Source organism: Ostrea edulis, chromosome 5, assembly GCF_947568905.1.
Source record: "Ostrea edulis chromosome 5, xbOstEdul1.1, whole genome shotgun sequence".
In the NCBI taxonomy this organism is placed as follows: Eukaryota; Metazoa; Mollusca; class Bivalvia; order Ostreida; family Ostreidae; genus Ostrea; species Ostrea edulis.
This window is the reverse complement of record NC_079168.1, coordinates 80,238,025-80,251,874: the sequence shown is the minus strand read 5'-3', so window position 1 is coordinate 80,251,874 and position 13,850 is coordinate 80,238,025. Positions and strand designations below refer to the sequence as shown.

Here is a 13,850-nt window from a genome sequence, read left to right as displayed (position 1 = left end):
CTGTTTCCAGACTGTGTGTTTTTTCCAAATGTATAGTAGTCTTTTGGATATGTTTTGGGGCAAAAAAAAAAAAGACCTCCATGTGTCACAATGATCTTGAATAACAGAGAATGTTCTGAGTGACCTAAGCGACCAAGAGAAACATGCGGATTGCGCAATATGAAACTGTTCCTATCTCTTAAAGGGACTGGTTCACGTTTTTTGAAAGAAATGTTTATCATTTTTTATGTTAAAAATTAAAAATATAACTCATTTAATGTTGACAACCAAAATTTGGACCGTATAAATGCAAGGATAAGAGCAGTATCTTAGTTTTGATTCAGTGTTATGTAAACAAAGACTCGAGTCTTTTTGTTGTAAACAAACAAACCAGTGAAACGTTAGTTTTTGTAATTTAAAGCATCTTCATTTTGTACAATCACAAATTTTAACTTTTAAATGATACGTTTTACTTAAAGTATACTTGAAATGTGATATATCTAATAAACTTGGATCAATGTCCCTTTATTTTGAAAACTTCGTAAACAATAACACACCTCAATCTTTGTTTTCAAAATAAATAATAAACTCTCTATAATGAGCTTCTGTCTTGATGAATAACCTTAATTTTTTTGTGAAACCTTCTAAACATATTGTACTATAGATTTTGATCATTTAAAGTGAAAAACAAAATTTGAGGGGAAATCGTGAATCAGTCCCTTTAAGAAGCCCGAAAACAAGATGGTGAGTCTAGTTCGGATTATATTGTTCTAGCAGCATAATTTTCTGTTGGTTACTCAGGCCTCCCAAACATTATGGAGTATGAAATCAACATACTCAAATAGTTGAAGAAATCTTTATTTTTTGGAAGATATCAATTCATGCGCGCAACAATTCAATTGCAGATCTCTTCAAAATATTTTAAATGATATATTCAATTCTGAATCATTGCGTGCATTTATTGAATTGGTGATATCAAATAATTATTCTGCTGAATGATGCGCGCTATAATTGAATAGTTGCTGTCTTCCACAGGGGCTAAGTCCGTTTTGGGTCCGAACTCAAAACGGTTCGGACCCAAAACGGACTTAGCCCCAAAACGGACTTAGCCCCTATGTTCTGTCTTCAAATGAATTGATATCAACAATTGAGTTGATGCGAGCTACAATTCAATTGAAGTGAGCAATAATTCAATTAATGTGCGCAACAATTCGTTTAGAGAGAGCAACTATCTTGAGTAGAGATATCTTGAATTCAACATATCCACAATTGAAAATGATCTCTTTCATTTCATTTGTGCTTTCTCTACAAAAAAAAAAAAAAAAATACAAAAAAAAAATGATGCGCGCATTTATTCCTTATACAAAATCGCTGTAAATAATCAAATATATCTTCAATTAAATTAAAGTGATTATCAAATCATTTATACCGAGGTCCAAATCAAATTTTGCGAGCAATAATTCCGCCACATTGATGCGCTCATCAATTGAATTGATGAAAGCAATATTTGAATTGATGCGCGCTTCAATTTCATTCAGTAATGAGAGCAATGATTGATTTAATGCGTGCAAAAATTTAATTGGTGATATCTTCAAATAATTTTAGATATGTTCAATTATTTCAGTTTATATCAATGTGGCGCTCCACAAACACCATGTTTAAAGAGCATGGCACCCTTAATAATTATTGGTTTAATAATTATAGATACAATGTCATGGTTATCCAACCACGAAGCTTGGACTTTGTGCGTACCACGTGGTTAGATATCGTCAAAACTCTCTCGTTAGGTGTAGAACATGTACTACTGGGACAAACACTATCCTGCAAATCCTAAACTGAAAGTGGAGAATTCCCCCTCTTCTTTTGGCGCCTACATGTGTTTTAACAAAACTGACTGGATATTTGATACACATGATTAGGTATTAATTTGTCAGTCGACAGGTAAAGTATCGTTTGTTTTTCTTTTTCTCATTCACTGTTAACATATACATGCAAGGTGAAGATAACGAACAGTGATCAATCTCATAACTCCTATAAGCAATACAAAATAGATAGTTGGGCAAACACGGACCCCTGGACACACCAGAGGTGGGATCAGACAAACACGGACCCCTGGACACACCAGAGGTGGGATCAGACAAACACGGACCCCTGGACACACCAGAGGTGGGATCAGACAAACACGGACCCCTGGACACACCAGAGGTGGGATCAGACAAACACGGACCCCTGGACACACCAGAGGTGGGATCAGACAAACACGGACCCCTGGACACACCAGAGGTGGGATCAGACAAACACGGACCCCTGGACACACCAGAGGTGGGATCAGACAAACACGGACCCCTGGACACACCAGAGGTGGGATCAGACAAACACGGACCCCTGGACACATCAGAGGTGGGATCAGACAAACACGGACCCCTGGACACACCAGAGGTGGGATCAGACAAACACGGACCCCTGGACACACCAGAGGTGGGATCAGACAAACACGGACCCCTGGACACACCAGAGGTGGGATCAGACAAACACGGACCCCTGGACACACCAGAGGTGGGATCAGACAAACACGGACCCCTGGACACACCAGAGGTGGGATCAGACAAACACGGACCCCTGGACACATCAGAGGTGGGATCAGACAAACACGGACCCCTGGACACACCAGAGGTGGGATCAGACAAACACGGACCCCTGGACACACCAGAGGTGGGATCAGACAAACACGGACCCCTGGACACACCAGAGGTGGGATCAGACAAACACGGACCCCTGGACACACCAGAGGTGGGATCAGACAAACACGGACCCCTGGACACACCAGAGGTGGGATCAGACAAACACGGACCCCTGGACACACCAGAGGTGGGATCAGACAAACACGGACCCCTGGACACACCAGAGGTGGGATCAGACAAACACGGACCCCTGGACACACCAGAGGTGGGATCAGACAAACACGGACCCCTGGACACACCAGAGGTGGGATCAGACAAACACGGACCCCTGGACACACCAGAGGTGGGATCAGACAAACACGGACCCCTGGACACACCAGAGGTGGGATCAGACAAACACGGACCCCTGGACACACCAGAGGTGGGATCAGACAAACACGGACCCCTGGACACACCAGAGGTGGGATCAGACAAACACGGACCCCTGGACACACCAGAGGTGGGATCAGACAAACACGGACCCCTGGACACACCAGAGGTGGGATCAGACAAACACGGACCCCTGGACACACCAGAGGTGGGATCAGACAAACACGGACCCCTGGACACACCAGAGGTGGGATGTAACATAGTAGACGACAGACGACTGATAAGAACAATAACTCATCTATCTATAAAAAAGTATTGCTTGCTCTTGAACAATTTGATAAACAATATATTTTCAATATTCTTTATTATATTTTTAATGAAGAAGTCTAAAACCTGTTTAAATACACAGGTAACTGATATTTCATATGTGCTGTAATATTATTTGTCCTAAAAATCACTAGAAAGATGTATGTTCTACTCTGTTCTTGATATAAAACCACGGACGTTTTAAATATCTATGATAAAAAAATTGTCTTCCTGTAAACATAATATTATGTTTACAGGAAGACAATTTTTTTTTATTATTATAGATATCTAAAACGTCGAGTGCCTGTGTATAAAACTTACATATCTATTCTTCAATTTCATAAATACATAAAAATGACATTGTATGGCGGTGTACAAATTCAAGCAAGCAACGGAGAATGACTTTTAAACAATGTTTTCTCGCAACTTAAGTGCAAGACATAGATATTTCCCTAAATTACAAAGTTCGTGTACATTATGAACACTTAATAATTGTACAAATTTGAAAAACAAATGGTTTTTGCCAATAATACTCTTTGATATATCTATGTCGAAATTCCTCGTAATGAGGGCAAATTAATATAAAGTGGTATTCGTCCTCTATGTCATTTTTACAAAATTTACATACTCTATTTTCTCTAAGTTATTGTTATGGCGGCCTGTTTCAATTTCAAGATTATGAGAGGATAGTCTAATTCGACAAATGTGTCTTTTATACATATTAGGTATAGGTTTACAAAGGTAATACTGTAATGAAAAGTGATCAATAACATGTTTGTAAATAGTACACTTTGAAGAACAATTAATTTGTTCAACTAAACTTTGAACAAACATATCAGTCAACCTCTGTTTTATAATAGGAAAGAAAAATTCAGAAGTTGCATTCTCCTGATCACACCAAATATATCCTAACCCTATATCGTACAATTTTTGTTTAATGCAATAGGCCCAAATTTTGCTACAATTTTTCATTCTATCACAGTTGTAATATAATTCATCGTAACAATTTCTAATTATACAATTTTCACTACGCAACAATTTAAACCAAAATTTGAACATTCTAAAGAATCGAATGGTTTTCATAGGTAAACTCCCAGTTTCAAAATACACCGAGGCAGAATTTATGTTTTTTCGCACACCTAAAACAGATTTTATAAACTCTAACTGTATCTTTTCTATATCTCTGGCATAATTCAGAAAACTTAAAAAGAGGATCCGGACATTATCTATGTATCTATATATGTTTTTTTTATATTCTTAATGAACAAGTCTAAAACCTTTTTAGCCTGGACTAACCCTGAAACGATGACATGAGGTTTAATTTAAACAATATTCATTCATAAATAATTTGATAATAATGTTTACAAACAATGTCTTATACATGTAATAGATTGAGAAACAAACCAAAAGGCTTATACTAATCTCACTCTCATGAGGTTTAACATGTATTTGATATTGGAGGATCATCCTTTGCCCGACCTCCCGGGACTCCGATTTAGGATTTTGAGATCGGGAAAAAATATGCTTTGAATTTGTGGGTTGTTATTTTTTTTTTTTTTTTCTTCTAATTTCTTTTATTTATTTTTATTCATTTTGTTTGTCAAGATTTTTTCAGAAATTTATAAAATAATATCTTCTCTGCTTGCTACACCCCCCCTCCCCACTATGAAAAACTATCATACAGTGTGCCTGATAAAAGAAAAAGGTGTATTTTCAATGGGCCTCGTTGAACATGCCTTTTTGATATCGGGCTCGACATTTTGATTATTCGGGAAGTTAAAACATGGATGGCTCGGGCGCGGAGAAGGAGGAGACACATACTCAAATTGGGATTCTGACAGGTATTTCTTACATGAAATAACGTGATCCGATGATAATTCAGAATCTTATTGATCTAGAGCTGACCCGATTAAATGTCACGACTCTGAGTTAAACGGAAACAAAGCGAAACAGAATCAAGCGATGGACATGACTTTCTATAACCAGGTCGCCAAATCTTGACTGTATTTCATTCTGAAGCCTATATATATATACAATTCGCATCATGTTGAGTGCGTGTCGCACTTATTCAACGTTGCACGGGATTTGCCATTATTTTCAATAAAGACGCCAAAACACCCGTTTATGGTAATGTTTATTTCTCAATAAAGAGGGATAATCGCGTTTTAGCGAGAATATCTCGCTAATGGGGAAGTATACCCAACCTGTTATATGTCCCTAACTCCTTCCCTCATCTCACTACTCATCCATCCTTATCATGTCACTAACTCCTTCCCTCATCTCACTACTCACTCCATCCTTATCATGTCTCTTAACTCCTTCCCTCATCTCACTACTCATCCGATCCTTATCATGTCTGTAACTCCTTCCCTCATCTCACTACTCTCTCCATCCTTATCATGTCTCTTAACTCCTTCCCTCATCTTACTACTCATACCATCCTTATCATGTCTGTAACTCCTTCCCTCATCTCATTACTCATCTGATCATTATTATGTCTCTTAACTCCTTCCCTCATCTCACTACTCATTCCTTCCTTATCATGTCTCTAACTTCTTCCCTAATCTCACTACTCATTCCATCCTTATCATGCCTCTAACTCCTTCCCTCATCTCACTACTCACTACTCACTCCATCCTTATCATGTATCTAACTCCTTCCCTCATCTCACTACTCATTCCATCATTATCATGTCTCTTACTCCTTCCCTCATCTCACTACTCACTCCATCCTTATCATGTCTCTAACTCCTTCCCTCATCTCACTACTCACTCCATCCTTATCATGTCTCTTACTCCTTCCCTCATCTCACTACTCACTCCATCCTTATCATGTCTCTTACTCCTTCCCTCATCTCACTACTCACTCCATCCTTATCATGTCTCTAACTCCTTCCCTCATCTCACTACTCACTCCATCCTTATCATGTCTGTAACTCCTTCCCTCATCTCACTACTCATTCCATCCTTATCATGTCTGTAACTCCTTCCCTCATCTCACTACTCACTCCATCCTTATCATGTCTGTAACTCCTTCCCTCATCTCACTACTCACTCCATCCTTATCATGTCTCTAACTCCTTCCCTTATCTCACTACTCACTCCATCCTTATCATGTCTCTAACTCCTTCCCTCATCTCACTACTCATTCCATCCTTATCATGTCTGTAACTCCTTCCCTCATCTCACTACTCACTCCATCCTTATCATGTCTGTAACTCCTTCCCTCATCTCACTACTCACTCCATCCTTATCATGTCTGTAACTCCTTCCCTCATCTCACTACTCACTCCATCCTTATCATGTCTCTAACTCCTTCCCTTATCTCACTACTCACTCCATCCTTATCATGTCTGTAACTCCTTCCCTCATCTCACTACTCACTCCATCCTTATCATGTCTGTAACTCCTTCCCTCATCTCACTACTCATCCGATCCTTATCATGTCTCTAACTCCTTCCCTCATCTCACTACTCACTCCATCCTTATCATGTCTCTAACTCCTTCCCTCATCTCACTACTCATTCCATCCTTATCATGTCTCTAACTCCTTCCCTCATCTCACTACTCATTCCATCCTTATCATGTCTCTAACTCCTTCCCTCATCTCACTACTCACTCCATCCTTATCATGTCTCTAACTCCTTCCCTCATCTCACTACTCATCCAATCCTTATCATGTCTCTAACTCCTTCCCTCATCTCACTACTCATTCCATCCTTATCATGTCTCTAACTCCTTCCCTCATCTCACTACTCACTCCATCCTTATCATGTCTCTAACCTCTTCCCTCATCTCACTACTCATCCAATCCTTATCATGTCTCTAACTCCTTCCCTCATCTCACTACTCATTCCATCCTTATCATGTCTCTAACTCCTTCCCTCATCTCACTACTCACTCCATCCTTATCATGTCTCTAACTCCTTCCCTCATCTCACTACTCATTCCATCCTTATCTTGTCTCTAACTCCTTCCCTCATCTCACTACTCATACCATCATTATCATGTCTCTTAACTCCTTCCCTCATCTCACTACTCACTCCATCCTTATCATGTCTCTAATTTCTTCCCTAATCTCACTACTCATACCATCATTATCATGTCTCTAACTCCTTCCCTCATCTCACTACTCACTCCATCCTTATCATGTCTGTAACTCCTTCCCTCATCTCACTACTCATTCCATCCTTATCTTGTCTCTAACTCCTTCCCTCATCTCACTACTCATACCATCATTATCATGTCTCTTAACTCCATCCCTCATCTCATTACTCATCTGATCATTATTATGTCTCTTAACTGCTTCCCTCATCTCACTACTCACTCCTTCCTTATCATGTCTCTAACTTCTTCCCTAATCTCACTACTCATTCCATCCTTATCATGCCTCTAACTCCTTCCCTCATCTCACTACTCATTCCATCCTTATCATGTCTCTAACTCCTTCCCTCATCTCACTACTCATTCCATCCTTATCATGTCTGTAACTCCTTCCCTCATCTCATTACTCATCTGATCATTATTATGTCTCTTAACTCCTTCCCTCATCTCACTACTCATTCCTTCCTTATCATGTCTCTAACTTCTTCCCTAATCTCACTACTCATTCCATCCTTATCATGCCTCTAACTCCTTCCCTCATCTCACTACTCACTACTCACTCCATCCTTATCATGTCTCTAACTCCTTCCCTCATCTCACTACTCATTCCATCATTATCATGTCTCTTACTCCTTCCCTCATCTCACTACTCACTCCATCCTTATCATGTCTCTAACTCCTTCCCTCATCTCACTACTCACTCCATCCTTATCATGTCTCTTACTCCTTCCCTCATCTCACTACTCACTCCATCCTTATCATGTCTCTTACTCCTTCCCTCATCTCACTACTCACTCCATCCTTATCATGTCTCTAACTCCTTCCCTCATCTCACTACTCACTCCATCCTTATCATGTCTGTAACTCCTTCCCTCATCTCACTACTCATTCCATCCTTATCATGTCTGTAACTCCTTCCCTCATCTCACTACTCACTCCATCCTTATCATGTCTGTAACTCCTTCCCTCATCTCACTACTCACTCCATCCTTATCATGTCTCTAACTCCTTCCCTTATCTCACTACTCACTCCATCCTTATCATGTCTCTAACTCCTTCCCTCATCTCACTACTCATTCCATCCTTATCATGTCTGTAACTCCTTCCCTCATCTCACTACTCACTCCATCCTTATCATGTCTGTAACTCCTTCCCTCATCTCACTACTCACTCCATCCTTATCATGTCTGTAACTCCTTCCCTCATCTCACTACTCACTCCATCCTTATCATGTCTCTAACTCCTTCCCTTATCTCACTACTCACTCCATCCTTATCATGTCTGTAACTCCTTCCCTCATCTCACTACTCACTCCATCCTTATCATGTCTGTAACTCCTTCCCTCATCTCACTACTCATCCGATCCTTATCATGTCTCTAACTCCTTCCCTCATCTCACTACTCACTCCATCCTTATCATGTCTCTAACTCCTTCCCTCATCTCACTACTCATTCCATCCTTATCATGTCTCTAACTCCTTCCCTCATCTCACTACTCATTCCATCCTTATCATGTCTCTAACTCCTTCCCTCATCTCACTACTCACTCCATCCTTATCATGTCTCTAACTCCTTCCCTCATCTCACTACTCATCCAATCCTTATCATGTCTCTAACTCCTTCCCTCATCTCACTACTCATTCCATCCTTATCATGTCTCTAACTCCTTCCCTCATCTCACTACTCACTCCATCCTTATCATGTCTCTAACCTCTTCCCTCATCTCACTACTCATCCAATCCTTATCATGTCTCTAACTCCTTCCCTCATCTCACTACTCATTCCATCCTTATCATGTCTCTAACTCCTTCCCTCATCTCACTACTCACTCCATCCTTATCATGTCTCTAACTCCTTCCCTCATCTCACTACTCATTCCATCCTTATCTTGTCTCTAACTCCTTCCCTCATCTCACTACTCATACCATCATTATCATGTCTCTTAACTCCTTCCCTCATCTCACTACTCACTCCATCCTTATCATGTCTCTAATTTCTTCCCTAATCTCACTACTCATACCATCATTATCATGTCTCTAACTCCTTCCCTCATCTCACTACTCACTCCATCCTTATCATGTCTGTAACTCCTTCCCTCATCTCACTACTCATTCCATCCTTATCTTGTCTCTAACTCCTTCCCTCATCTCACTACTCATACCATCATTATCATGTCTCTTAACTCCATCCCTCATCTCATTACTCATCTGATCATTATTATGTCTCTTAACTGCTTCCCTCATCTCACTACTCACTCCTTCCTTATCATGTCTCTAACTTCTTCCCTAATCTCACTACTCATTCCATCCTTATCATGCCTCTAACTCCTTCCCTCATCTCACTACTCACTCCATCCTTATCATGTCTTTACTTGAACATGTAGAGAGAGATTTTCACTCGTTGTTACACATTTTAAAGCTGATTTTGGGCCTGTAGAAACCTAAATTTGTCCCCCTTGACCCCACCCCCCATTCCATTTCAGATAATTTCAAACTTCACAGAATCATCACTGATCCTGTACCTTTCCCCTCATTCCATTCTATCCCATCTCTCATTCCATTCTATCCCATCTCTCATTCCACCTCTATCCCATCTCTCATTCCATTCTATCCCATCTCTCATTCCATTCTATCCCATCTCATTCCATTCTATCCCATCTCTCATTCCATTCTATCCCATCTCTCATTCCATTCTATCCCATCTCTCATTCCATTCTATCCCATCTCTCATTCCATTCTATCCCATCTCTCATTCCATTCTATCCCATCTCTCATTCCATCTCTATCCCATCTCTCATTCCATTCTATCCCATCTCATTCCATTCTATCCCATCTCTCATTCCATCTCTATCCCATCTCTCATTCCATTCTATCCCATCTCATTCCATTCTATCCCATCTCTCATTCCATCTCTATCCCATCTCTCATTCCATTCTATCCCATCTCTCATTCCATCTCTATCCCATCTCTCATTCCATTCTATCCCATCTCTCATTCCATCTCTATCCCATCTCTCATTCCATTCGATCCCATCTCATTCCATTCTATCCCATCTCTCATTCCATCTCTATCCCATCTCTCATTCCATCTCTATCCCATCTCTCATTCCATTCTATCCCATCTCATTCCATTCTATCCCATCTCTCATTCCATCTCTATCCCATCTCTCATTCCATCTCTATCCCATCTCTCATTCCATTCTATCCCATCTCTCATTCCATTCTATCCCATCTCTCATTCCATCTCTATCCCATCTCTCATTCCATTCTATCCCATCTCTCATTCCACCTGTTAAGTGTAATAGGCATTTGATATATATATATATATATATATACATGTATATGTAATCTATTCAGTGCACGTGAAATTAGATGTTGCTGTGAACTTAATGACCAATATTTCATCAGAATCACTTCTATGTTTCAGTCAGTGACAGATGTTACAGAAATGAGGCGACTGATGGAAGCAGTAAAAACCTGATATCCTTGATTCAGGAGAAAAAGATGTAAGTACTGTACAGTCAATGATTAGGTAGGGTTTAATTTTCATGGTTTTATTTGATGGGTTTAATTTTCACTGTTTAATTTGTTGGGGGGGGGGGGGGGGGGGGTTAGATGGATTAATTTTCATAATTCAGTTTTCCTTGTTTTGTTTGATGGGGATTGTTAGATCACCTGAGTAAACTCAGGTGACCTATTGCAATTGGTTGTCGTTGTGTGTCGTATGTCGTGTGTTAACAATTGAATATTTTTAACTTCTTAATAACTACCAGTCCAATTCTTTTCAAATTTGGTATGAGGCATCATTGGGACAAGGGGGACATAAATTGTAAATTTCAGGACTCCAGCACCCCTGGGGCTCTAGGGGTGGTGCAATAACTACCCAAAATTGACCAATTTTCAAAAATCTTCCTCTCAAGAACCACACTCATGTAAGAAAAACTAAATGCATAGTGATGTAGAGCAGGAAGGCCTCTACCAAAATTGTAAATTTCATGATCCCCGGGGTAGGGGTTCTGACTCCAGGGCGGGGCCAAACTTCGTATATAGTGTTAATATGTAAATCTTCTTTAGTGCTATTGATACTAAATTGAAAGTACATAGATATTTAAAAAGAACAGGTAGTCCTTTACCAAAATTTTAAATTTGATCATCCCAGGGGTAGGGGTTTTAGTATTAGGGTGGGGCCAAAATGGTCAGTTATTAAATGTGTGAACAAAAGACATTTTTAACCTCTTCTTGATAACTATCATTCCAATTCTTTTCAAATTTGGTATGAAACATATTTGGAACAAGGGGGAACATAAATTGTAAATTTCAGGATTCCTGCACCCCTGGGACCTTAGGGGCAAGGCAAAAACTGATCAAAATTGACCAATTTTCAAAAATCTTCTTCTCAAGAACCACACACATGTAAGAAAAACTAAATGCATAGTGATGTAGAGCAGGAAGGCCTCCACCAAAATTGTAAATTTCATGATCCCTGGGGTAGGGGTTCTGACCCGAGGACGGGGCCAAACTTGGTATATAGTGTTAAATGGATAGAGCAGGTAGTCGTTTACTAAAATTGTCAATATGATTTTCTCCAGAGTAAGGGTTTTGACCCCAGGGTGGCCAAACTTAGTATATAGTACATGTATGTATGTGTAAGTTTGCTGATACTGTATAAAATCTAAATGCATACTTAGGAATAGCAGAAAAGGATGTACAAAAATGATGAATTTCATAACCCAGGGTTGTGACTTTAGGATGGGTCCAAATTAGTCATATATTTTGATGTTTTAATGCAAATACACCTATTATTTAAAGCCTTTCATCAGTGTATGCACTTTTGAGGGGAGTGAAGTTTTACGAACTGTTGCTGAACATTAGAATTTAGCTTAGATATTCAGAATAGGAAATTTTTTCTAGATTTCATAGCCTATGGAAGTAGTGATACTTTTTCACTAGTATTTAGGTGACTGATAAGGCCTGTGGGCCTCTTGTTTAATTTGATGGGGGTTAAGGTTAAGTTTTGTTGTTTAATTTGATGGGGGTTAAGTTTTGTTGTTTAATTTGATAGGGGTAAAGTTTTCTTGTTTAATTTGATGGGGGTTAAGTTTTGTTGTTTCATTTTCATTGTTTTTATAGGAGGTGTCTATGGATTAAAAAACCTTCACAAGTTCAGAAACCCAATATTAATGTCTTGTAATGGACTTCATAGCTAAAAAGTGTTTCAGCAGACACCATTATTAAACAACCATTGAATGACTTTATTTCCTTCACAGACACACTTGATGCACAATGTTGTATACAGATATGTTATATGTAATTTCTATACACATAGAATCCCTGGTGTGGTGGTGGTCACTAAAATAGTTCCCGATGAGGAGGACCAGATCAGGTCCACACTGGTGGAGTGGAGTGACATACGGAAACTGGACGTCCTACTGACCACAGGAGGGACCGGCTTCTCCCCCAGGGATGTCACACCCGAGGTACATGCACTCACTGTCCAGGAATGTTGAACAGGGCTTGAAACTAACTTTTTATGTCACCAGTCCAGTCGGACTGAGAGTGTTTATTTTCAACAATTCCACAGAAAAATTTACCAGTCCTCCAGGGTTTTCCAGAAATAATTAAACATATTTCATTAATGACATTCAAATAAAATAATGGGATTTAACTCCATATGCCTCAGATAATATTGCAACACTAATCAGGTTTATATGATGTCTACAGAGAAATGCCAAAGGTACGGTGTTTAAGATTCCATAAGCAAGTTTTTCAAAATTACGTTTAAGAAAATTGACAAGTCCCATTGGACTAACTAAAACAAATACCAGTCTGTCCTCCAGACTTTTAACCAGTCAGGGACTGACGGGCATATGTTAATTTCGAGTCCTGGTTGAACTGCCTGATATATTGTATAGATGTGCCCCACAGTCCGTGAGTGTTGAACTGCCTGATATATTGTATAGATGTGCTGGAGACCTTGGAATGGAACACAATCTATTGAAAGTCACTAAAGTTAATTATAATGAAATGAGCCATTTTCCATTACAAATACCCGCAACCATTGGTTATGCTACAAAGGTTCCAGTGATTGTTAGAGAATAGAAATATTTTGTCATTAGTTTTTATAATAGAGGAAGAACACCAAAATGTTTACAGACCTCCGAACTTAACTAGATTCAATCCAACCCTTTAAATCCTGATTCTGCTGTCAATCATTCTGATCCTAGAAATTCTGATTTTGCTGTTGAGATATCCTCAAAAACTGAATTGTTTTATATTGCAAGCCATCAGACTATTCGTGAAAAAATTTGTGAAAGATTTATAAAATGATTTCTGTTTAACCCTGCAAACACAAACAAACCAGAGTTGTCTCTCATAGCTGTGAAATAAAACACAATTTTAGCCTAAGCACTGATT

The 13,850-nt window shown here is 39.3% G+C and overlaps 1 protein-coding gene across 2 annotated transcripts in view; it reads left to right on the top strand.

The window, feature by feature from the left end:
- Positions 1-4,490: 4,490 nt before the first annotated feature.
- LOC125650731 (gephyrin-like) overlaps positions 4,491-13,850 on the top strand; it is a 71,446-nt gene continuing 62,086 nt past the window's right edge. Inside the window, exons 1-3 of one of the 2 annotated variants that reach the window (XM_056166374.1) lie at positions 4,491-5,176; positions 10,864-10,942; positions 12,763-12,913. In XM_056166374.1, coding sequence (XP_056022349.1) covers positions 5,119-5,176; positions 10,864-10,942; positions 12,763-12,913 — 288 coding nt within the window. In that variant the 5' untranslated portion in view covers positions 4,491-5,118. The remainder of the gene's footprint in view (positions 5,177-10,863; positions 10,943-12,762; positions 12,914-13,850) is intronic. The other variant, XM_056166375.1, reaches the window with a different exon arrangement.